Source organism: Ranitomeya imitator, chromosome 6, assembly GCF_032444005.1.
Source record: "Ranitomeya imitator isolate aRanImi1 chromosome 6, aRanImi1.pri, whole genome shotgun sequence".
NCBI lineage: Eukaryota > Metazoa > Chordata > Amphibia > Anura > Dendrobatidae > Ranitomeya > Ranitomeya imitator.
In genome coordinates, this window is record NC_091287.1 from 568,190,569 (window position 1) to 568,217,111 (window position 26,543).

At 45.6% G+C, this 26,543-nt stretch overlaps 1 protein-coding gene across 1 annotated transcript; it reads right to left on the bottom strand.

The window, feature by feature from the left end:
• Nucleotides 1–1,855: 1,855 nt before the first annotated feature.
• On the bottom strand, nucleotides 1,856–26,230 carry LOC138643510 (uncharacterized). Its single transcript, XM_069732409.1, has 5 exons — nucleotides 26,038–26,230; nucleotides 21,447–21,567; nucleotides 20,213–20,286; nucleotides 3,923–4,208; nucleotides 1,856–2,119 (listed from the first exon to the last, which is right to left on the bottom strand). Exons 1-5 carry the CDS (start codon nucleotides 26,228–26,230, stop codon nucleotides 1,951–1,953), a joined length of 843 nt encoding a protein of 280 aa, XP_069588510.1. The 3' UTR covers nucleotides 1,856–1,950.
• Between the last annotated feature and the right edge of the window lie 313 nt (nucleotides 26,231–26,543).

Sequence of the window (26,543 nt, forward strand, 5' to 3'; positions counted from 1 at the left end):
GTTCTTATAGGGCAAGGACATGTGACATACACAGCCAATGACACATGCCCTTGCATGTGTGCATCACATGCACATTGCTGTGTGTGTGCACTGCTGATAGGCTGAGAGACTGCACCACCCCACTGTAAATGCAGGAAGGAAAAAAAAAAAAATGGAGATCGGCGTTATTTCAGCAAAGATCTATCCTCTGCCCACTATACACTGAAACAGTCTATTAACAATGATAAACAGTTTTAATGTGCAAATCAAGTTACGCTTTTGGTGAACGAACGGTTATCGAACAGACAAATTTTAAGCAAATTGTTCGACGAACGACTCGAACACCGCCCAAAACAGCTCGAATTTGAAATTGGCGAACAGTTGGACTCAAACACCGCTCATTTGTAAACAGGGTGTCTGCAAGCAGGTACTGCCATCTACTGTTTAAATACCAAAAGGACAAGAGAAAGTAGCCAGAGCTGCATCAGCAGGAACTTCAAAAAAGAAATACATGATTCCTGAGGGGGAGAGATTGGAGGAGACACAAGGTCAGGTGACAGCTGAGGCATAGTTAAATGTTATAAGGCCCAGGAGAGAACTCAAGGGGAGTAATCGATGCCTGGACCTCTAGCAGGACAGACAGAAGGTAGGTGTTGTCTTAGGCTACTTTCACATTTCCGTCTTTCCTCTGCCGTCGCAATACGCCCATTTCTGAAGGACCTTTGTCATGAACTTGTATTGCCTCACATGATACAGCGAAGAGACGTGAAAGGCTTGCTAAAGCAAACTAAAGAAGCAATGAAACAGTCTGGTGTACACTTTCAGATGATTCCAGGGCCAGGAGAAAGAAAAAGAAAGCGCTTTTTCAAGTGTCCAAGAAACATAGAAAGGAAAACAGATTTATTTCAATTTGTAAGGAAAATGTCTGTAAAGAACATTCTTCTAACATAGTAACATCGTTAGTGAGGCCGAAAAAAGACATTTGTCCATCCAGTTCAGCCTATATTCCATCATAATAAATCCCCAGATCTACGTCCTTCTACAGAACCTAATAATTGTATGATACAATATTGTTCTGCTCCAGGAAGACATCCAGGCCTCTCTTGAACCCCTCGACTGAGTTCGCCATCACCACCTCCTCAGGCAAGCAATTCCAGATTCTCACTGCCCTAACAGTAAAGAATCCTCTTCTATGTTGGTGGAAAAACCTTCTCTCCTCCAGACGCAAAGAATGCCCCCTTGTGCCCGTCACCTTCCTTGGTATAAACAGATCCTCAGCGAGATATTTGTATTGTCCCCTTATATACTTATACATGGTTATTAGATCGCCCCTCAGTCGTCTTTTTTCTAGACTAAATTAAAATTTTGTTTACTAATCATTTTATTTAGCAGTTTTAAAATAAACTTGTAAAAGTTAGACAAGGGTGTTTTTCCATATGATTTGCAGGTTTTTTATTTTGTTACCAATAAAGTTTCCTGTTTTATATTATATGATCTTGGGTGGTGTGCATACCTTATAGTGACTGTCTTTGTCTTTTCCTTGTAGTTAGCTGGTCCATTCCTGCCCCATAAATTGTAGGCTTTTCTGTCCAGGAGATGGGCCATCAGGACAGGGACACAACTTTGAAAGATGCCTTGACTTTGGTAGTTTGACTAATCTATGCTCCAAGCACCTTCTATTTTTGCAGCAACTTCGCAGATACATATTTCATATATACATTATATAGTTTTTTCCCCATAGGTGTGCAGTGAGTCACTAGATGACGCAGCGCACATTGACCACACATCACTTTTCTGCTGGTGCCCAGCTGCATTTCACTTTAAGAAAAAAAAAAAGTGCCAATAATAAAGACAGGGTTATTATTACAGTGAGGTTTATTCAGACATTACAGCAAATCCACAGGTTGCAAGATGGAAACTTCCTATGAAATACAGATCTGGAAAAGGAGACAAAACCTGATATTACAGGAGCTATGAGCAGACTTTATCCTGGTTTGTCACAGAGTCTGAATAAGCCTCGACCTCGCACATGGACAGGTACTCAGAGCGTCCGGGGATCACCACGCTGATGTACCGACCCTCCATCCCAGGACAGCAGAAGGTCAAGGTGGAAGTAGTAACACTGGTGACTGTGCCGCACCTGGAGGAGAAAACCAGCAAATGTGACCATCAGTGGATCCTTCATTATCACATACAGATCAGAAGACACTGGGCACAGTGCATACACTACGAAAGAGGCCCCAAGCTTGGAGGTTACAGAACAAGAGGCACAGAGCTCAATGGTTACAGTACCAGGAGGCATCAAGCTTGGAGGTTACACTACAAGAGGCACAGAGCTCAATGGTTACAGTACCAGGAGGCATCAAGCTTGGAGGTTACACTACAAGAGGCACAGAGCTCAATGGTTACAGTACCAGGAGGCATCAAGCTTGGTGGTTACACTACAAGAGGTACAGAGCTCAATGGCTACAATACCAGGAGGCATCAAGCTTGGAGGTTACACTACAAGAGGCACAGAGCTCAATGGTTATAGTACCAGGAGACATCAAGCTTGGCGATTTGCAGTTACACTTCAATATTTGGTAGAGACTTTTCCCGTTCAATAGTAAGAGGCACAGACTTTGCTGTGTTACTACCAGGAGGCAATAAGCTCAGTAGCTCCAAACTAACAGGAACATTTCTCATTCTTACAGCCAATAGTCCATCTACGCAGATTCCTGGCCACTTCATGGTCCTGCAGGGAACGTCTGGCTGTGGGGAAGCCCCCTCACTTTCCTCAGCCCTGATTTAGCTGCAGTCTCTACCTGTCGTCTCAGAGACCACCACATGCTGTTTCCCACCACAATCTTAGTTGCCATCTTAAGCCCTGCTATGTTGTCACAGGTGATCATGTAAGGGATGTACCAGGACTGACTTGTACCTCACCCCTCTTTCACAATTAATGTTATTTTTGTGTATTGTTGTGCAATATGCATACAACTATGCTGTGTAACGACAATGAACATATGTTATTGTGTAGGGAATGTGTGGTATGCAGGATAGCCCATAGAGGGGGGCATATTAGAATAACACAGGATAAGACAGTTATAGGAACTAATTAAATTCAGGAGGGTCCTACTGTGATAAAAAAAAACAGAAAGCTTTATATTTTTTGTCAGTGGAGCCAGGGAGCCCAGACAGTCCAGTAGGGCCTTAGAGCTTGGGCAACACAGTGGGCCCCGTAACGTTTAAAGCTGGGAGCCCACACGTCAAGGGCTTGGGTACTGAAGAAAAACCGCAACAGTGGAATGCTAGGCAGCACCAAGATGTGCTGCGGTACCAGATGGAATGGAACGACCTGGGAAATTCTAGAATTAGGGAAAAGCACAGGAATAGACAAGGATGTGATGTTCCCTGTGAAGTTACTGTACCTGAACTGGACATAATGTGAAAGAATTCAAGTAAAGTTGTCTGTTATAAGTTAAAACTGGACGGTGGAACCAGCAGGAGTGAACCCACAGCGGTCCAGAAGTTACACTGCAGATTGGATAGTGCATGCATTAGTCTGGTGGCCAGGGTGCGCTCCAGCAGCCATCATTTCAGGCCACAAATATGGCTCTGGGGGGGGGGGGGGACATGACACCAATCCACACTGTCTGATAGCTCCACCCATCAGCCAGGGTCACCAATAAGTCATCAGGGGGCATTTAAGGGATATTTGGGTAGTAATGAACGCTTTGAGTATCATTTCGATCACCATCTGAAATATCGTAAAGTGCACATAGGCTGCCATTGTTCTCAAACAGCATGTAGTGGTTACACGGGACGATATGCTGCCAAGAATAAAGACTGTCACCTTACAAAATAACGATTTGCTTGTTCAGATGATCAGCAACTTGTGCGAACCGCACTGAACTTTTGTTTGGTCTCCTAGAAAACAAATATTTAGCTTCTATGAACTTACACCGGGTTGTTGTTGTCGGGGGAGTTTCCGATTCGGACTTCAGCCCCCATCAGTCGCTCCGGACAACAGTCCATCCTGTTTGTCAGGATAACGATGGAGATCTTGTAGCTCTGCTTCAGGTCTAGCTTCCACCAGGGATCCTTCTCCAGGTTGGTGTGAGTGCAGGAATCACTATTGAAGTCGGTGTCTTTGTTCCCATCGATGGCGTTCTTGGCCAATCCACTCCAGGTGGAGTATGGATAGTCCGACACCTGGGAGGCCACACCGGTCCGTGCTAGATTCGTGGCTGAGGAGAGAACAGAAGTCACTTATATGGAGATGTGGAAATAAAGAGCAACTTAGTGCAGGCTGGTACCACATACCGAGAGGCTGAGAGAAGAGATGTACTGGAGCATGGGGCTGTATATATAGAGGGCTGAGAGGAGAGATGAACAGAATTGTAAAGAGGCACTGAAAGGAGTAAATCTGCGGCCATATCACCATCTGTAAGACACTCACATGCAGAGCACACTTCATGGTACATGCAGGGGTCCAGAAAGAGGGAAGAGTTTGTGGGTCAGGAGACATCATTGCTATAACTAAGGTGATTATGTCCAGCTATAGCCCCATATCGCTGCTCCCAGACTCCTGGAGTAGCACGTTCACGCTGAACTTTCCTCTCACCTCTCATGTAACTTGCTCTTTGACAAACTACAATCTGGATTCCGCTCCCATCATTCCACTGAGACTGCCCTGACCAAAATTACCAACGACCTACTTATAGCCAAAGCTAACGGACAATATTTTATGCTCCTTCTAGACCTGTCCTCTGCTTTTGACACAGTTGACCACTGCCTCCTACTACAGATCCTCTCCTCCTTCGGCATCAAAGACCTCACCCTATCCTGGATCCTCCGCATACCTTTCCAACCGCACATTCAGCGTCTCCCACACTACCTCCTCATCCCACCCGCTCTCTGTTGGAGTCCCCCATGGCTCTGTTCTAGGACCCCTATTCTTTTCAATCTATACACTTGGCCTGAGGTAACTCAAAGTCCCATGGATTCCAGTACCACCTTCATGCAGATGACACTCGGATCTACCTCTCGGCACAGATGTCACCTCTCTGCTCTCCAGAATCCCAGAGTGTCTATCAGCCATGTCCTCCTCCTCTTGCTTCCTTAAACTCAGTGTGGACAAGTCTGAAATCAATCTTTCCTCAGTCTCATAGATCTTCCTTACCTGATCAATCCATCACAATTAGTGACATCACACTTTCCCCTGTACCGGATGTCCGCTGCCTCAGTGTACCCCTTGACTCTGCCCTTCAAACCACACATCCAAGCTCTTTCCACCTCAAAAATATCTCCAGAATCCATCCTTTCCTCAACCGTCAATCTACTAAAATGCTTGTGCATAACCTCATCTTCCACAACATCTTTTTCTGTGGCCTCCCTGTTAACACCCTTGCACCTCTCCAGTGCATCCTTAAGGCTACGTTCACATTGGCGTTCCGCCAATGTGCGTCGCTGTTGCGCCGGCGACGCGCCCCTATGTTTAACATAGGGGACGCGTGCGTTGTTTTGGTGGCGTTTTTCGCCACGTGCGTCGTTTCCGACGCTAGTGTCGGACGCAAGAAAACGCTACATTGTAGCATTTTCTGTGCGTCCGATTTTCGTCAAAAACGACGCACGCGTCGCAAAATGCGCGCGTTTTTGCGCGCGTTTGCGCGCGTTTTTATGTGCGTCGCGTCGCCGACGCAGGGCGGCGCAACGCTAGTGTGAACCTAGCCTAACTCTGCTGCTCGACTAATTCATCTCTCTCCTCGCTACTCCCCTCTGCAAATCTCTTCACTGGCTCTCATTCCCTCAGCGTATCCAGTTCAAATTACTAACACTGACCTACAAGGCCATTGATAATCTGTCTACTCCATATATCTCTGAACTAGTCTCCCGATATCTTCCCTCACGTGATCTCCGGTCCTCCCAAGACCTCCTCTCCTCTACACTTCTTTGCTCCTCACCTAAATGCCTCCAATACTTCTCCAGAATATCCCCCATCCTCTGGAGTTCTTTGCCCCAACACATCCAACTATCAACCACATTTGGATCCTTCAGAAGGAACCTGAAAATAGAATTATTCTAACCGTTAATTCGGTTTCTAGGAACCTTCCACGACGGCATATGGAGGTTGTCTCTTTGCCCTAATGGGGAACAGGAAACACGAGAGGTTAAAAGGCACCTCCCATTCACCAGTGACTTACAACTGAAACCATAGCACCGGTTTACCTTCTGAGTCCCAGAATTAATCCAGGAAATATAGAGGGTGGGAAATTAGTGCCGTCATGGAAGGTTCCTAGAAACCGAATTAACGGTAAGAATAATTGTATTTTCTCTAGTCACCTTCCACGACAGCATATGGAGGAATAACAACTAATTGGCACTAGGGAGGGACAACGGCCTGAAGAACCTTGCGGCCGAAGACTAAATCTCTGTTGGATAATACATCCAACCTATAATGTTTGGAGAAGGTATGGAGTGACGACCACGTAGCTGCCCTGCAGATCTGCTCTGGAGATGCGCCTGCTCTCTCTGCCCAGGAGACCGACGTAGATCTAGTTGAATGGGCCTTGATTCCTACTGGAGGTAGTTTATTTTGAGCAAGGTAAGCTTCTGTTATGGCTTTTTTAATCCATGTAGCGATGGTACTCTTGGCTACCTTCTTCCCCTTATTTTGTCCTGAAGAATGGACAAAAAGGTTGTGATCAACTCTAAGAGCACTGGTTTGATCCAAATAATGTAGCAGGATACGTCTAACATCGAGAGTATTAAATTTTCTTTCCTCGGAGTTTGCAGGATTATTGCAAAAAGTTGGTAACACTATCTTGAGAACGATGAAATTCAGAGACCACTTTTGGGAGTAAAGAAGGATCAAGACGGAGTACTATTGCGTCCTCTCTAACCAGTAGATAAGGTTCTCTTATTGATAAGGCCTGTAATTCACCCACTCTTCTAGCTGAAGTTATAGCTACCAAGAAAACAGTCTTGTAGGCGAGATTTTGTGGGGAACAGGTAGACAAAGGTTCGAACGGTGGACCTGTAAGGCCTTGAAGCACAATATTGAGATCCCATGGAGGAACTATAACTTGCTTTCTAGGGTTCATTCTGTTTGCTGAGGTCATGAACCTTTTAATCCAGCGATGTCCTGCTAGATCTTGATCAAAGATGGAACTGAGCGCAGAGACCTGGACCTTCAGAGTACTGGGTTTCAGACCAATTTCTAGGCCTCTTTGTAAAAAGTCCAATATCTTAGGTATCTCTGGCCTGAGAGGGTCTGGAAGGTTAGGCAGACAAAAAGATGAAATTTTTTTCCAGATTTTATTATAAATAGCATTTGTTACAGGTTTTCTGGATTTTTGTAGAGTAGCTATAACAGGGTTTGATAACCCTTTCGCTCTCAGCACATTGGCTTCAGAAACCACGCCGCTAAATTCCACCTCTGAGGATCCGAGTGAAGAACTGGGCCCTGGGAAAGGAGATTGGCCTTCATCGGTAACATTATCGGTCCGTCCACCTGAAGTTGAATAATCAGGTTGAACCAGCTTCTCTTGGGCCAAAATGGAGCAACCAAAATAGTTGGAGTCTTTTCTATCCGAATCTTCCGTAGCACTTTTGCAAGAATCGGAATGGGCGGAAAAGCGTACGCCAGATGAAATTGCCAATCTTGAACCAAGGCATCTATTGCTCTGGGATTTCCTCTTGGATCCAGGGAAAAAAATATTTCTACTTTCGCGTTCTGGTGAGAAGCAAAGAGGTCGACTTCCGGGAGACCCCATCTGTTTACCAGTAAGTTGAAAGTTTGCTGATCCAGACTCCATTCGCCTGGGTGAATATCCTGTCAGCTCAAATAATCTGCCTGAAAATTGGCAGTACCTTTTAGGTGAGTTGCCGTCAGGGACAGTAGGTGTTTCTCGGCCCAGGCAAAGATTCGGGCAGAGATATTTTTTAGACTGGTGAATCTTGTACTGCCCTGATGCCTGATGTGAGCCACCGTGGTCATGTTGGCCGAGTATATCTGGACATGTTGTCCAGAGAGTTGATGATTTGTTGCAAGGAGAGCTTCTTCCACAGCCTTGAGTTCTCGGAAGTTTGACGATCTCTCTCTGACGGGTCCCAAAGACCCTGATAAGGAACATGATTTATCATGGCTCCCCAGCCTCTCTTGCTGGCATCTGATTTGATCGTGGTTAACGGGAATTGAATCCAACTCACACCCCTGCGAAGGTTTTTTGACTTCATCCACCACGTTAAGGATGCTTTCACTCGATCTGGAGTGTGAATGCTCTTGTTTAAAGAGCCAGGACGACCATCCCAATTGTCTAGCAAATGGGTCTGGAGAATTCTTGAGTGGGCTTGAGCCCAAGCCACCGACTGAATGCAGGCTGTCATGGAGCCTAATAATGACATTCCTTCCCGGAGTGTGGGAGATCTCATCTCCTTGTATTTCTTGACCTTTACTACTAATGGTAGTCTGATCTTCTGGAATGAAGGACATCTGTTTTTCCGAGTCCAGAATTACTCCCAAAAACTTTCTGGTTTTTGAGGGTTGAAGCTGGGATTTCTTTAGACGACCCAGGAAAACATACTCAGAAGGGAGGTAAGAACATTTCTAAAAGAATCCACAGTGAGGAGATTGGAACAAAACAAAATCCTCTAAACTGCATGCTCGCAAACGCCAGAAGCCTGACAAACAAGATGGAAGAACTAGAAGCAGAAATATCTACAGGTAACTTTGACATAGTGGGAATAACCGAGACATGGTTAGATGAAAGCTATGACTGGGCAGTTAACTTACAGGGTTACAGTCTGTTTAGAAAGGATCGTAAAAATCGGAGAGGAGGAGGGGTTTGTCTCTATGTAAAGTCTTGTCTAAAGTCCACTTTAAGGGAGGATATTAGCGAAGGGAATGAGGATGTCGAGTCCATATGGGTTGAAATTCATGGAGGGAAAAATGGTAACAAAATTATCATTGGGGTCTGTTACAAACCCCCAAATATAACAGAAAGCATGGAAAGTCTACTTCTAAAGCAGATAGATGAAGCTGCAACCCATAATGAGGTCCTGGTTATGGGGGACTTTAACTACCCGGATATTAACTGGGAAACAGAAACCTGTGAAACCCATAAAGGCAACAGGTTTCTGCTAATAACCAAGAAAAATTATCTTTCACAATTGGTGCAGAATCCAACCAGAGGAGCAGCACTTTTAGACCTAATACTATCTAATAGACCTGACAGAATAACAAATCTGCAGGTGGTCGGGCATCTAGGAAATAGCGACCACAATATTGTGCAGTTTCACCTGTCTTTCACTAGGGGGACTTGTCAGGGAGTCACAAAAACACTGAACTTTAGGAAGGCAAAGTTTGACCAGCTTAGAGATGCCCTTAATCTGGTAGACTGGGACAATATCCTCAGAAATGAGAATACAGATAATAAATGGGAAATGTTTAAGAACATCCTAAATAGGCAGTGTAAGCGGTTTATACCTTGTGGGAATAAAAGGACTAGAAATAGGAAAAACCCAATGTGGCTAAACAAAGAAGTAAGACAGGCAATTAACAGTAAAAAGAAAGCATTTGCACTACTAAAGCAGGATGGCACCATTGAAGCTCTAAAAAACTATAGGGAGAAAAATACTTTATCTAAAAAACTAATTAAAGCTGCCAAAAAGGAAACAGAGAAGCACATTGCTAAGGAGAGTAAAACTAATCCCAAACTGTTCTTCAACTATATCAATAGTAAAAGAATAAAAACTGAAAATGTAGGCCCCTTAAAAAATAGTGAGGAAAGAATGGTTGTAGATGACGAGGAAAAAGCTAACATATTAAACACCTTCTTCTCCACGGTATTCACGGTGGAAAATGAAATGCTAGGTGAAATCCCAAGAAACAATGAAAACCCTATATTAAGGGTCACCAATCTAACCCAAGAAGAGGTGCGAAACCGGCTAAATAAGATTAAAATAGATAAATCTCCGGGTCCGGATGGCATACACCCACGAGTACTAAGAGAACTAAGTAATGTAATAGATAAACCATTATTTTTTATTTTTAGTGACTATAGCGACAGGGTCTGTTCCGCAGGACTGGCGCATAGCAAATGTGGTGCCAATATTCAAAAAGGGCTCTAAAAGTGAACCTGGAAATTATAGGCCAGTAAGTCTAACCTCTATTGTTGGTAAAATATTTGAAGGGTTTCTGAGGGATGTTATTCTGGATTATCTCAATGAGAATAACTGTTTAACTCCATATCAGCATGGGTTTATGAGAAATCGCTCCTGTCAAACCAATCTAATCAGTTTTTATGAAGAGGTAAGCTATAGACTGGACCACGGTGAGTCATTGGACGTGGTATATCTCGATTTTTCCAAAGCATTTGATACCGTGCCGCACAAGAGGTTGGTACACAAAATGAGAATGCTTGGTCTGGGGGAAAATGTGTGTAAATGGGTTAGTAACTGGCTTAGTGATAGAAAGCAGAGGGTGGTTATAAATGGTATAGTCTCTAACTGGGTCGCTGTGACCAGTGGGGTACCGCAGGGGTCAGTATTGGGACCTGTTCTCTTCAACATATTCATTAATGATCTGGTAGAAGGTTTACACAGTAAAATATCGATATTTGCAGATGATACAAAACTATGTAAAGCAGTTAATACAAGAGAAGATAGTATTCTGCTACAGATGGATCTGGATAAGTTGGAAACTTGGGCTGAAAGGTGGCAGATGAGGTTTAACAATGATAAATGTAAGGTTATACACATGGGAAGAGGGAATCAATATCACCATTACACACTGAACGGGAAACCACTGGGTAAATCTGACAGGGAGAAGGACTTGGGGATCCTAGTTAATGATAAACTTACCTGGAGCAGCCAGTGCCAGGCAGCAGCTGCCAAGGCAAACAGGATCATGGGGTGCATTAAAAGAGGTCTGGATACACATGATGAGAGCATTATACTGCCTCTGTACAAATCCCTAGTTAGACCGCACATGGAGTACTGTGTCCAGTTTTGGGCACCGGTGCTCAGGAAGGATATAATGGAACTAGAGAGAGTACAAAGGAGGGCAACAAAATTAATAAAGGGGATGGGAGAACTACAATACCCAGATAGATTAGCAAAATTAGGATTATTTAGTCTAGAAAAAAGACGACTGAGGGGCGATCTAATAACCATGTATAAGTATATAAGGGGACAATACAAATATCTCGCTGAGGATCTGTTTATACCAAGGAAGGTGACTGGCACAAGGGGGCATTCTTTGCGTCTGGAGGAGAGAAGGTTTTTCCACCAACATAGAAGAGGATTCTTTACTGTTAGGGCAGTGAGAATCTGGAATTGCTTGCCTGAGGAGGTGGTGATGGCGAACTCAGTCGAGGGGTTCAAGAGAGGCCTGGATGTCTTCCTGGAGCAGAACAATATTGTATCATACAATTATTAGGTTCTGTAGAAGGACGTAGATCTGGGTATTTATTATGATGGAATATAGGCTGAACTGGATGGACAAATGTCTTTTTTCGGCCTTACTAACTATGTTACTATGTTACTATGTTACTATGGTATCCAACTCAGAGACTTCAATATCTCTAATGTGGTTGATACATGAGATACCAGGGTCATTTTGGTGGGAGCCACTATCAGCAGATCGTCCAGATAAGGCACTATACAAACCCCTTGTCTCCGAATGAATGACACGGCTTCCGCCATTACTTTGGAGAACACTCTCGGAGCTGATGAGATGCCGAAGGGAAGGACTCCAAACTGATAGTGCTCCACCTGATGATTCCCCTGAATCGCAAACCTGAGATATTTTGTGTGTCTCGGGTGAATAGGGATATGAAAATACGCATCTTTCAGGTCGATTGTCGCCATAAAGGCGTGCTGATGTATTAAAGGAATGGCTGATTTTACAGACTCCATCTTGAATCTTCGATATTTTACATGTTGATTCAGACCTTTTAGATTTATGATGATACGTACTTCCCCTGATGGTTTTGGTACCATGAATAAACGGGAATAATGTCCCTGACCCCATTCTGATTGTGGAACTGGGGAGATCACATTTGATCTTAAAAGGTGTCTGAGACCCAGTGTTAGCAGTTTGTGATCCCTCATTGAGGGGGTGGTAATCTTTAGACCCTGAGGGGGGGGGAGAAGTTAACTCGATCAATAGGCCCTCCTTGATAACATTGAGGACCCAGTGGGAGCTGGTGATGTTTTCCCACTGATCCACATAATTTGAGAGTCTTCCCCCCACCGGGTCAGAGTCATTGTTTATCTTGCTGAAATGACTGTTGCTGCTGCTGCTGTTGTTGAGGGACGAAGATATTTTTCCCTCTGCCTTTAGCATGGCTCCACCTGCCGGTCTTGCCTTTACCCCTCAGCTGAGAGGGCTGAGACAGTGGGGCACGAAAAAACCGTTTTCTTGGTTGTTTTTGCTCCGGGAGCGCCTTTTTCTTGTCGGTCGCTTTATCCAAAATGTCGTCTAAAGCTTGGACCAAACACAGTCTCCCTTAAAGGGGATGGCACATAACTTGGCCTTAGACGTGATGTCACCACTCCATAATTTAAGCCAGAGGGCTCTTCTGGCAGAGTTAGAGAGCACTAAAGATCTGGCAGCAATTCTAACGGATTCCAGAGAAGCATCCGCCAGAAACCCAGTAGCCTTATGTAAGATAGGGAGGGAATCCAACATCTCACTTCTGGAGGTACCCTGAGAAATGTGCGATTCTAATTTCTCCAGCCAGCAGGAAAGGGTCCTCGCTACACAGGTAGAGGCAATATTAGCCTTGAGAACAGAAGAAGAAGACTCCCAGGATTTCTTCAGGAGACTCTCAATCTTCCTGTCCATAGGGTCTTTTAACTGCGACGCATCCTCAAAGGGGAGTGCTGTTCTTTTGGTGACTCTGGCCACCTGCACATCCACCTTGGGAATGTCAAGTTTGACAAGGTCGCCTTCTAGAGGAAATCTATGTTTCATCTCGGAAGACATACTAAGGCGCTTTTCAGGGAATTCCCACTCTTGCTCAATCATATTAAGCACATTTGCATGAACGGGGAATCCTGCCTTTTTCTCCGATCTGAGCCCACCAAACATATGATCCTGTATGGACTGTGGTACAGGTTCCTCTTCAAGCCCCATGGTGTTACGAACAGCAGACACCAGGTCCTCAATATAATCCGAGGAGAAGAGGTATTTCCTGACCTCAGCCTTAGGGGATGCTGGATCTTCCCAGCCAGCAGATGAAGAAAAAGAGTGGTCTGAATCCGAATCAGATTCTACGACCTGAATCTTCCTCTTAGCTGGGGAATGTGGTGGCGGAGGTGGGGGTGGAGGAGTGAAGGCTGCTAAGGAAGATTGTACCTCTTGTTTAACAAGAGAGCGTATCTCATCTAGAAGAGATGGTTGCTCTGCTTTAACTATCCTGTCAGTGCATGGCTGGCAGAGTTTTTTATCCCAGGTAGGAGGGAGCTTTGCAGAACAGACCGGACACTTCTTCCTAATAGTAGCTCTAGGGGCAGACTTTTCTCCCTGAAACAGAGAGGGAGAGAAGAATGAGGAGCTACCCCTAAGAAAAAACTACCTCCCGGATCCAGACCCTGCATACTCACAGTAGCAGGGGCAGCGCTGGGCTCTGCAGATGCAGGGCACGAAGAACCATCCATACTGAAGAGATTATAGTCTTACCTTCAGTGGTGGTTCAGCAGGCTTTATGGAGTAACTCTCCTAGCACCTTTTTGGAAGTGCATTTGAACAGCAAGGTTGATTGCTGTTGAGGGGAACTAGGAAAAAAAAAAAAAAAAAATCTCTATAAATCTTCAGCAGAGCGAGTGTGAGCGAGCTGAGTGTGACCAGAGCGTAAGTGTGGACGGCGGTAAGTGTGACTTGTGATTCAGTGACTTTGGAGTCAGGGAGTTTTCAGGGGAGGAATTACTGAATTGCTGTCTGATTTTTATTAATACTTTGTATTTATTATTTTTTTTTATTGAACTGTTCTGTCTGGTGCAATCCCCATTAGGAAATGTGCTCCACTCTTGTTAATGCCTCCAGTGCACATCTTGCCACATGTATGCAGTCCTTGAGCAGCCGATCGAGGGTGCATACTGCTGTGCGAGATGTGAGCACGTTGTGCATTTGGAAACCCAGATTCTGACTCTAAATGTGCAGCTGGCAACACTGAGATCCATAGACAACATGGAGAGGAGTCTTCTGCTCACGGAGCAGACGCTCAATGGGACAGATGAGGGGGGGGATGGTGGGATGGAGCTGCAGGACAATGAAGTAGCAAGCTGGGTGACAGTTAGGAAGCGGGGTAGAGGGAAGAGTGCCAGGGAGGCTAGTCCTGATCTGGAACACCCCAATAAGTTTGCTAAGTTGGCAGATGAGGGGGGTGCCAGTACAGGGGTAGCACTGCTGCAGCCAGGCATGTCCTCTGAAAGCCGGAGGAGTGACTGCTCCAGTAAGGAGGGAAATAGGAGAGCAGGGCAGGCCAGACAGGTGCTGGTAGTGGGCGACTCAATTATTAGGGGAACAGATAGGGCAATCTGTCACAAAGACAGGGATCGTCGAACGGTGTGCTGCCTACCTGGCGCTCGAGTCCGACACATCGCTGATCGGGTGGACAGATTATTGGGAGGGGCTGGTGAGGACCCAGCGGTCATGGTGCACATTGGCACTAATGACAAAGTTAGAGGTAGGTGGAAGGTCCTTAAAGATGATTTCAGGGAATTAGGCTGCAAGCTGAAAGCAAGGACCTCCAACGTGGTATTTTCCGAAATACTGCCGGTACCACGTGCCACGCCAGAGAGGCAACGGGAGATTAGGGAGGTTAATAAGTGGCTCAAGAATTGGTGTAGGAAAGAGGGGTTTGGGTTCCTGCAGAACTGGGCCGACTTCTCAGTTGGCTACAGGCTCTACGCTAGGGACGGGCTGCACCTCAATGGGGAGGGTGCAGCTGTGCTGGGGGAGAGAATGGCTAGAAGGTTGGAGGAGTGTTTAAACTAGGAATTGGGGGGGAGGGTATTCATTTTATAGGAGGGGAAGATAGTGCAGACAGAGTCCTGGGCACAAATAAGGAAGTTGGGGGTGGCGGTGGCATGGGGGGTGGGGTCAGAACAGTTAATAATTTAAGAAATAGAAGTACAGAGAGGAACATAAAGTGCATGTATACTAATGCCAGAAGCCTCGCCAACAAAATGGACGAATTAGAACTAATGTTGTTGGAGCATAATTATGACATGGTGGGGATATCTGAGACATGGCTGGATGAGAGCCATGACTGGGCTGTTAACTTGCAGGGCTATAGCCTGTTCAGAAATGACCGTACAGATAAGCGAGGGGGAGGGGTGTGTCTATATGTAAAATCATCCTTAAAACCCATCCTGCGCGATAATATAGGTGAATTTAATGAAAATGTAGAATCCCTGTGGGTGGAGATAAGGGGAGGGGGAAAAAATAATAAATTACTGATAGGGGTTTGTCATAAATCTCCAAAAATAATGGAAGCCATGGAGAATATCCTCGTAAAGCAAATAGATGAAGCTGCAACTCAAGGAGAAGTCATTATTATGGGGGACTTCAACTACCCTGAAATAGATTGGGGAACAGAAACCTGCAGTTCCAGCAAAGGTAATCGGTTTTTGACAATTATGAGAGACAATTACCTTTCACAACTGGTTCAGGACCCAACAAGAAGGGGGGCACTGCTAGACCTAATATTAACCAACAGGCCAGACCGCATATCAAATATAAGGGTTGGGGGTTACTTGGGAAATAGCGATCACAAAATAATAAGTTTTCATGTATCCTTTAAAAAGATGTGTAGTAGAGGGGTTACAAGGACACTAAACTTCAGGAGGGCAAATTTCCAACGGATGAGAGAGGATCTTGGTGCAATTAACTGGGACGATATCCTGAGACACAAAAATACACAGAGAAAATGGGATACGTTTATTAGCATCCTGGATAGGACCTGTGCACAGTATATACCGTATGGGAATAAACATATTAGAAATAGGAGGAAACCAATATGGCTAAATAGAGCTGTAAGGGGCGCAATAAGTGACAAAAAGAAAGCATTTAGAGAATTAAAGGAAGTAGGTAGTGAGGAGGCATTAAATAAATACAGAAAATTAAATAAATTCTGTAAAAAGCAAATCAAGGCAGCAAAGATTGAGACAGAGAGACTCATTGCCAGAGAGAGTAAAAATAATCCTAAAATATTCTTTAACTACATAAATAGTAAGAAACTAAAAAATGATAGTGTTGGCCCCCTTAAAAATAGTCTGGGTGAGATGGTGGATGAGAATGAGGAAAAAGCCAATATGCTAAATGACTTTTTTTCATCAGTATTTACACAAGAAAATCCCATGGCAGACAAAATGTCTAGTGATAAAAATTCCCAATTAAATGTCACCTGCTTAACCCAGCAGGAAGTGCGGCGGCGTCTAAAAATCACTAAAATTGACAAATCTCCGGGCCCGGATGGGATACACCCTCGAGTACTGCAGGAATTAAGTACAGTCATTGATAGACCATTATTTTTAATCTTTAAAGACTCCATAATAACAGGGTCTGTGCCACAGGACTGGCGTATAGCAAATGTGGTGCCAATATTCAAAAAGGGAACAAAAACTGAACTCGGAAACTATAGGCCAGTAAGCTTAACCTCTACTGTGGGTAAAATCCTGGAGGGCATTCTAAGGGACGCTATACTGGAGTATCTGAAGAGGAATAACCTCATGACCCAGTATCAGCACGGGTTTACTAGGGACCGTTCATGTCAGACTAATTTGATCAGTTTCTATGAAGAGGTAAGTTCCGGATTGGACCAAGGGAACCCAGTGGATGTAGTGTATATGGACTTTTCAAAAGCTTTTGATACGGTGCCACACAAAAGGTTGATACATAAAATGAGAATAATGGGGATAGGGGAAAATATGTGCAAGTGGGTTGAGAGCTGGCTCAGGGATAGGAAACAAAGGGTGGTTATTAATGGAGCACACTCGGACTGGGTAGCGGTTAGCAGTGGGGTACCACAGGGGTCAGTATTGGGCCCTCTTCTTTTTAACATATTTATTAATGACCTTGTAGGGGGCATTCAGAGTAGAATTTCAATATTTGCAGATGACACTAAACTCTGCAGGGTAATCAATACAGAGGAGGACAATTTTATATTACAGGATGATTTATGTAAACTAGAAGCTTGGGCTGATAAATGGCAAATGAGCTTTAATGGGGATAAATGTAAGGTCATGCACTTGGGTAGAAGTAATAAGATGTATAATTATGTGCTTAATTCTAAAACTCTGGGCAAAACCGTCAATGAAAAAGACCTGGGTGTATGGGTGGATGACAAACTTAAATTCAGTGGCCAGTGTCAGGCAGCTGCTACAAAGGCAAATAAAATAATGGGATGCATTAAAAGAGGCATAGATGCTCATGAGGAGAATATAATTTTACCTCTATACAAGTCACTAGTTCGACCACACTTAGAATACTGTGCACAGTTCTGGTCTCCGGTGTATAAGAAAGACATAGCTGAACTGGAGCGGGTGCAGAGAAGAGCGACCAAGGTTATTAGAGGACTGGGGGGTCTGCAATACCAAGATAGGTTATTACACTTGGGGCTATTTAGTTTGGAAAAACGAAGACTAAGGGGTGATCTCATTTTAATGTATAAATATATGAGGGGACAGTACAAAGACCTTTCTGATGATCTTTTTAATCATAGACCTGAAACAGGGACAAGGGGGCATCCTCTGCGGTTGGAGGAAAAAAGGTTTAAGCATAATAACAGACACGGATTCTTTACTGTAAGAGCAGTGAGACTATGGAACTCTCTGCCGTGTGATGTTGTAATGAGTGATTCATTACTTAAATTTAAGAGGGGACTGGATACCTTTCTGGAAAAGTATAATGTTACAGGGTATATACACTAGATTCCTTGATAGGGCGTTGATCCAGGGAACTAGTCTGATTGCCGTATGTGGAGTCGGGAAGGAATTTTTTTTCCCCAATGTGGAGCTTACTCTTTGCACATGGGGTTTTTTTGCCTTCCTCTGGATCAACATGTTAGGGCATGTTAGGTTAGGCTATGGGTTGAACTAGATGGACATATAGTCTTCCTTCAACCTTAATAACTATGTAACTATGTAACCTGCCTCCAGCGGTAGAATTTCCCCTCCTCCTCCAGGATCCACGTGTGGGACGCCATTGCACCGACACCGCCGCCGGCGAAACCCGGAAGAGCCGGCTTCAGGGTGATACGAAAACCGGAAGTGACGCGCGCGCGACCGCTGACGTCACTTCCGGAACGCCGACCAAGCAGCATGGAGGGAGGAAGCCGGGAAGCTTCGGAGAGGATCCCGGCCTGCTTTACCCTCGTGGGGGCGCAGGAAGGACGGGAAGGGTCCCGAGGTACCTGCCAAGCAGGACGACGGGAGCAGCCCACGGAGAGGCACAAGGCGACCCCAGCTGCCCGGCTGAAATACAGGTAAAACCTGAAAAAATGACTGTAGTCACCGGCCACTACAGCATATGGAACCTCTCCCTGTCCCATGGGGAACAGGAAAGACACTGGTGAATGGGAAGTGGGAGGTGCTTTTAACCTCTCTTGTGTTTCCTGTTCCCCATTAGGGCAAAGAGACAACCTCCATATGCCGTCGTGGAAGGTGACTAGAGAAAACCCATCTCTTCAGGAAAGCCTACAGCCTGCACTGACCCCACTGCCTCCTCACCACTACCGGAGCTACCGCCTCACCAACACTGGAGCTCCTGCAACCCTCAACCTATTGTCTCCTTCCCCACCATCCTGTAAAATGTAAGCCCGCAAGGGCAGGGTCCTTGCCCCTGTGTACCAGTCTGTAATTGTTAGTTTACTGTAAGTGATATCTGTAATTTGTATGTAACCCACCATAGAATCAACGGTGCTCTAGAAATAATGATATTAGTGCATGGATGACTGCCACCAGATTAGAGGGATCACAGTAGTACTCCAGGTGTTGACCGCTGCGATCAGTCTGCATCTCCTGGTGGTGCTGGCAGAGGCACACTGGATCTCTTAGGGATGGGTGGGATTTTTAAGTCAAATTTTGGGTTTAGTGAAATATTTATTTATTCATACAGAAGGTGTGCACAGATCTCGTTACACAAGATTCGTGCCCAAGGGTGGGCCAGTGCTTTAGTTTAAAAATTTTGGGGTGCAGGGGAAGCCATACAGTAGCTGGGCGCATGGCAGAACTTGGAAGAGAAGGAGTGCCGTTTGACTTTTTCAGTGTAGAATTGGCAGGAATTGAGATTGGACACCATGTCGCGTTTGCAGAGCCCCTGGTGTGCCTAAACAGTGGAAACCCCCCACAATGGACCCCATTTTGGAAACTAGACCCCTTAAGGAACTTATCTAGATGTGTGGTGAGCACATTGAACCCCCGGGTGCTTCACGGAAGTTTATAATGCAGTCTTGAAAATAAACAATATTTTTTTTCCCACAAAATATTTTTTAGCCCTCAATTTTTTATTTTCACAAGGGTAACAAGAGAAATTGGACCGCAAAAGTTGCTGTCCAATTTGTCCTGAGTATGTTGGTACCCCATATGTGGGGGTAAACCACTGTTTGGGCGCACGGCAGAGCTCGTAAGGGAAGGCGCGCAGTTTTGGTATGCAGACTTTGATAGAATGGTCTGCCGGCGTTATGTTGCGTTTGCTGAGCCCCTGATGTACCTAAACAGTAGAAATCCCCCACAAGTCTGGGGGGCGCTATTCACTTTTTCCACAGTGCCATTAACTAACAGCGCTGTGGTTTAAGTACCCTTAACTGCCGCCGTTAAAAGGCGCATCGGCATTCGTTAAGGGGTTAAAATCTACACCGCAATACAAACAAAAGCTGCAGGAGTTCTCGGTCCACCCATCCCCAAGTCATGTCCACCTCCGTCTCGTCTCCGGTGGTTTCTAGACCGCCATCCAGCACAACATGTGGGATATGGTTACGCATCAAGACACCTCAGCCACTAAACATTTGGAGAACTTGACAAATGTAAGACTCTAAGCAAGTGAAGACTTGACCACCATTTGCCATCACCAGAAAACCAATGTCCTTCATGTCACCTGCACATTATGGCAGACTGGAGCCCAGGATACAGTGCAGGTAGTACGGCTGTATGGTCACAGCACCAAGATGGAAGGTCATCACAGCATCTCCAGACATTGACCCCTCCACCTGCTCTATAACCCACCCCGAGCACAGGATCTCACCTCCAGGTGCAGGAGCGCATCCCAGAGCCAGAACCACAGATCCCAGCAGAATCAGCGACAGCAGAGGATTCATCCTGGGGAAAGGAACAGAGACATGGAGGAGTCAGTAATGTCCACAGAAGAGAAGATCATCTCACTGATCCTGTGCAGACAGGAGACTAATCTATTACTCCCTGTTATCAGCCATTACTGGGGAAGGCGACTGAAATAAACTGATAACAGGGAGGAAGCAATTATACAGTGGGGGGAGGGGGGACAGGACAAGTTCAACACCACAAATCCTAACATTCAAGTGTTTTATTGTGAATACTTAGCTACATTTAGTATTTCATCCTGACATTTTATCAGCATCTGCAGTTTAGGCACAGATTCAGCACGGCTGGTGAAGTACATGAGTCCATGGCTGCCCAGTGTCTTTGGGCGTAGATCGTGCCACCTCAGCGCCTCCTTTAGGGCGTCGATCGCGCCGCCTTCTGTCTCTTGAACCTTGTTTTTCCTTACATTCCAGGCATTTTCTGTGGGGTTAGGGTCGGTGGATTACCTGCCACTCTAAAATGTTGAGGTCATTGAGAACTGTTGTCGCGGCCTTGGCTTTGTCGTCAGGGGCTCCACAATGTATAAAGTAGTCACACTGATGAAGCCCCAATAATTAAGGTAATGTTCTACCAAAACATTAATCCAACGGCTTACTTTCCTGCTCACATTCTTGGTGGCATGCTTCCACCGACTCCTCCTCACACCTCACAGTGTTTAACCTTAGGGTACCGTCACGCAGTGCAATTTTCATCGCTACGATCCGTGACGCTCCAGCATCGTAACAATATCGCTCCAGCGTCGTAGACTGCTGTCACACTTTGCAATCTACGACGCTGGAGCGATAATTTCATGACGTATGTGCGATGTAGAAGCCGTTGGTTACTATGCGCACATCGTATACGATATCGCATCGTGTAACATATCATGCCGCCACAGCGGGGCACTAGACGACGAAAGAAAGTTTCAAACGATCTGCTACGACGTACGATTCTCAGCGGGGTCCCTGATCGCAGGAGCGTGTCAGACACTGCGATATCGTAACTATATCGCTCGAACGTCACGAATCGTGCCGTCGTAGCGATCAAAATTGCACTGTGTGACGGTACCCTTATATTTCGGGTGACGCTGTACAATCTTTGAGCCTCCCCTGACCGGCCTGAAGTGCTCATCACAGAGCAGCACTTTCCAGACATTTTACAGAAGTTGCCCTTTCTCCTCCATGGCTGCCATGAGCGGAGGCTTCTTGGCCGGCCCGGGTCCTTCTGCAGCCGGCGGTGACGACTTGTCCTCGTTGCGACGTTCTGGAGGAGCGTAGGGGACTGTTCAGTGGCAGAAGGATTTGACATCACTGCACACTTCAGAAGTCAGTCAGTCCTTGGTGAAGTCTTAGGCGCCAGAGTCGGACGTCCTCTGCGGTAGCGACCCAGGAGGCAATGACAGCGCCGACCACGTCAAGGTGATAAAGTGTCTCGACACGCCCAGGTCTGTAGCTACAGCCGTCAGTGAATGCCCTTCTCCAGCAGTCGCGGCATCAGATTTCTCTCCCATTTTACGCTTCTGCCGACCCATTAGGGAGAATCAAAAACTGTCCACTAGCAAAACTGTCCTAATGCCCTACAGCAACCAGAGCGCAGCTTTCATTTTTCCAGAGCAGTGTGAGGAATGAAAGCTGAGCTTTGATTGGTGCCAGTTTTGATAATCTCCCCCATTGTGTGCACTTTTAACCCCTTAGAGACCCAGCCAATTTTTTTTTCTTTTTTTTTTTCAAATCTGACCAGTGTCGTTATGTGGTAATAACTCTGGAGCTTCATGAGATCTCACTGATTGAGATTTATTTTTTTTCCATGATACATTATGGTAATTTTATCTTGATATTTTCTGCATTTTATAAAAATCTCAAAAAGTTTAACAAAGAAAAAAAAAATCCTAGATATTATCAGTTTTCAAACTTTGAATGATTATGCCTTTAATCCAGACAGTCGTACCACACAAAGTGGTCAAACATTTCCCTCAGGTTCAGCTTCACATCAGCACCATTTTTAATTATTTTATTATTAGGATTCTAGAAGGTTTCAAGGAAATACACAAAACTTTTTTTTTTTTTTTTTTGGGGGGGGGGGGGGAACATATTCCATTATGAAGTGACTTGGAAGGGGGGGGGGGGGGAGGGGAAATGGGCTATATTTCAGAAAATCCTCAGAAATGAGACCATTAAAAAAAAAAAACAGCACCCCTGAAAACTGCTGTCATGTGACTTATTAACCCTTCAGGTGCATTTCGGGAATGAATACAGAGTCACGTGACGTTAAGGAAAACTATTTTTTTACCACCTAAACGTCGCTGACTTCTGAGCAGGCCGCTATTTCGCTGGGAATTGCTATGGCAAACACCAGGACCACAGTCATGATCTCAGGGTGCAGATGGGGTTAAAGAAGCCTCCACACTGTTAACCATTTACATGCTGCAGTCACCATTGACAGCAGCATCCAAGGCCTCTTTCACACTTCAGTCTATTGCAATCCGCAAATACGTCATTTAGGGCAAAAACGGATCTTGCAAATGTGCTCGCAGGATGCGTTTTTTGCCCATAAACTTGTATTAGTGACGGATTGCCACACGTCGTGTGACGAATGCGTCGTGTTTTGGCGGACCGCCAACACAAAAAAAAAAAAAAAAAGTTCAATGTAATGTTTTTTTGTGCGACACATCCGCCATTTTCGACCACACATGCGCGGCCGAGACTCCGCCCCCTCCTCTACAGACTGCAGAATGGGCAGCGGATGCGTCGAAAAACTGCACCTGCTGTCCACGTCGTGCAGATATTTCACAATGTCCGTAGGTACGTCGGCCCGAAGGAAATGTGAAAGAGGCCTAAGGGGTTATAAAGCCATGGCTGGCACTAAACCAATCAAGGCTGATCGAGCGGCGGCCACCTTGCTCTGTTTACACCTGTCTGATGTGAGGTCAGCAAGACATTAGTGGTCACCAAGGGGTTAAGAAGCAAAATAAAAACGGATTTGGGGTAAGTTCACACTGGGCATTTATTGCTGATTTTTCAGCTGCTTTTTCCAGCACCAGCAAAGCCTGTGAGATTTCAGAAATCTCATGCACACAATGTTTTCTGTTATCAGGAGTTTGTGCGTTGCGGCTTTTTATGGACAGAGCAGTCACATGTCACTTTCAGCATTTTTCACCCATTGGCTTGAATGAGTGTTGAAAAAAACCACAGGGATCATTATATGCAGCTTTTTTTTCCTGCAGAAGAGTCATGGACAAAGACAAGTTAACCCCAAAAACCCCACACACCTAAACCTGCATCTTTGCCACAGCTTCTTTCCTGCAGAAAAAAAAAAGAGCAGCAAACGCCCAGTGTGACCTTCCCCTTTATGCGACCTTCTCCTTTATGCGACCTTCCCCTTTATGCGACCTTCCCCTTTATGCGACCTTCCCCTTTATGCGACCTTCCCCTTTATGCGACCTTCCCCTTTATGCGACCTTCCCCTTTATGCGACCTTCCCCTTTATGCGACCTTCCCCTTTATGCGACCTTCCCCTTTATGCGGCCTTCCCCTTTATGTCGCCTTCCCCTTTATGTCGCCTTCCCCTTTATGTCGCCTTCCCCTTTATGTCGCCTTCCCCTTTATGTCGCCTTCCCCTTTATGTCGCCTTCCCCTTTATGTGCAGTTTTTTGCCAGCGCTGTGCTCCCCTCAGTAACCGCAGATAACAGGAATAGATTGTAGGACAGGAGACAATTCTCTCTGTTATCAGCCGCAGCCTCAGAAATAGAAGAAGCCGGCGTGCTGCAATCAGGGGATGCTACAGAGCAAAGCCTCCAATCACCTGGTGCAGAACAGCGCTGCAGTCAGGCCTGGCTGATAACAGGGAACAGTAGCTCACATTTACCATTCACCAGTACAAGCCAATATCCGTCACACCTGCTCAGTGCCAGCACCTCTCTTCTGCAGCTCAGCAGCCTCACAGCTGGGTATTTATAGGCTTCTACTCTCTGGCCACGCCCCCTATTCATAGCTCCTCCCTATGCCCCTCCCCCTGAGCGCACAGACTGACAGTGTCCCGGCCCCTCCCCCGTTGGTGGTCAGCGCGGTGCGGCTGGTGACTAGTAATGGCCGCTCGCTCGGCTCGGGGCTGCCCGTGTCTGCTGCTTTCTGCGCTCCTCGCACTCCTCTATCTCTGAGAATCCGTGTAAGACCGGGGTCATAACTGCGAGTTCAATAAGAGAATATCAATACCCGGCACCACCGCCGGCACTCAGGACCGGAGCGTTCAGCTGCATAGAAATACATGCAATCACGCACTCCAGTCCCAAAGTTTCTCGCATTAAACTCGCATGTGTGACCCCGGCCTAAGGCTCAGTTCACACGACGAGGATCTGGGGAGTTATTGATGTTGCAGATTTTCTACATTTCATTTCTTGTGATTTTTCTTTGTGTTTTTGTTGCTGTTTTTTCCTCTTTTTCATGTGTCACGTAGATAAAGCCGCCTTGTTTTCGACGTCTCCTGGTCTCAGGCTTTACTCCTCCAGCCCTGTGCACATTTCCTGCGCTGTTTGGGTAAGTTCACACAGGACTTTTCTGCTGCGTATTTTTGCTGCGTTTCTTTGACATAGAGCTTGTCACTTCTTTCAGCGTTTTTGCTGTGTTTTTTCACCCATTGACTTGAATGGGTGTTGAAAAAAACACAGCAAAAACGCAGGTATCATTATTTGCTGCGTTTTTGCTGCTGAAAATCCAAGAACATTAGACTGGAAAAAGAGAAAAAAAAACGCACCAAAAAAAACCGCACCAAATACGCACCTAAGTTAGCATAAAAAACGCAGCAAAAATAAGCAGCAAAAAAGTCCTGTGTGAACTTACCCTTTATCTGCCGATTTTCCTAATTTCATTCAAGTTTATGGGGAAAATCTGCAAGAAATCTTGCCTTGTGGAGGCGTGTACTACGGAGGACAGAGAATGAACGTCAATCCAATATTGCGGCCAGCATGCAGCCAGCGAGTAAGGAAAGGGTGAATCAAACACCCAAAAACTCCGACCATATGACCGAAAACCGCTCCCGCCAAATTCAGGGGACAGGTTCCCTTTAACTGATATGGATCCCAATTCCTCTTCATTTGATGAGCAGCACCTTTTCGGGATATATTCTCTCTTGCTGCACTGAATGCTTACCATTATTATACACTATGACTATTTTATTATATCCTTATGTTTTCAACGATTGTTGTTCACCTTACTTTGCTGTTCGTATACTTCTATTGGAATGGGGTATAATACCTGCTTGCGCACATGTGGGCTGGCTCCTGGATGTTCGGCGCCACTGACGGTGTGTATTCGGGCTGGTCCTGTGTCCTGAGATTGCGCTCACGTGATACACGGGGGTGTGGCCTCTGACGCGGACTGGCTGCCTGGTGACGTCCTCGGTGACTCTGACTTCCAGGTACGCCGGCGCTACATGCGCCGCTCCTAAGCAGCATCCCAAGTAATGGGAATTAATCATTGGTTGGCCCGGCCTTTATAAGGCTGTTTGTTTTTCTGGATGCCACTCCCCCGGAAGAAGGCTGTAGCGCCGAAACACGCGTTGGGGATGGTTGGCATCGCAGGGCTCCAGGCACTCTCAGGTAATTATCATGATCGTATCCAGACATCTTTTGTGTGATTGTCTCTAGATGTGGTACACAGCCCTTTTGGAGTTTGCTTGCTCTGGTATATACTTTCCTATTCTAGATCTTATATTAATACTACTATTGGGTATAAATAAACTACTGAGCAATTTACTTAATCTCTGATTCTTATACACCTGTTGGTGCCTGGTGCTTATTGTGATCCCACTCAGTATTGGCTTATCTCTGTCACATCCTTGTATTTTATGTAATTGTTTACAATAAAGCTTTGATATCTTTTTATCTATTGATTCTTGGTGGTGCTTGTTCTCTATATGAGTTTCATACTTATTTGGCACTGAATCCATCCTTTCTATTCCACATATTTATTTTGATCTTTTGTGGATATAGGCCTTGTGTGTATAGGTTGTGTCCTTTCTGTCAGTGCGGTGTCTGGCTCCTTTCTGTCACTGTGGTGTCTGGCTCCTTTCTGTCACTGTGGTGTCTGGCTCCTTTCTGTCACTGTGGTGTCTGGCTCCTATCTGTCACTGTGGTGTCTGGCTCCTTTCTGTCACTGTGGTGTCTGGCTCCTTTCTGTCAGTGCGGTGTCTGGCTCCTTTCTGTCAGTGCAGTGTCTGGCTCCTTTCTGTCACTGTGATGTCTGGCTCCTTTCTGTCACTG

Bases quoted from the DNA above. Each gene is read 5' to 3' on its own strand.
- LOC138643510 (XM_069732409.1), bottom strand. From the start codon at position 26,230: ATGGATTCAGTGCCAAATAAGTATGAAACTCATATAGAGAACAAGCAC. The intron at 21,568-26,037 runs GTAAATTGCTCA...GCCACTGAACAG, and splicing joins GTATAAGAATCAGAGATTAA to TCCCCTACGCTCCTCCAGAA. The intron at 2,120-3,922 runs GTAAGTTCATAG...TTTCTCCTCCAG, and splicing joins CCCGACAACAACAACCCGGT to GTGCGGCACAGTCACCAGTG.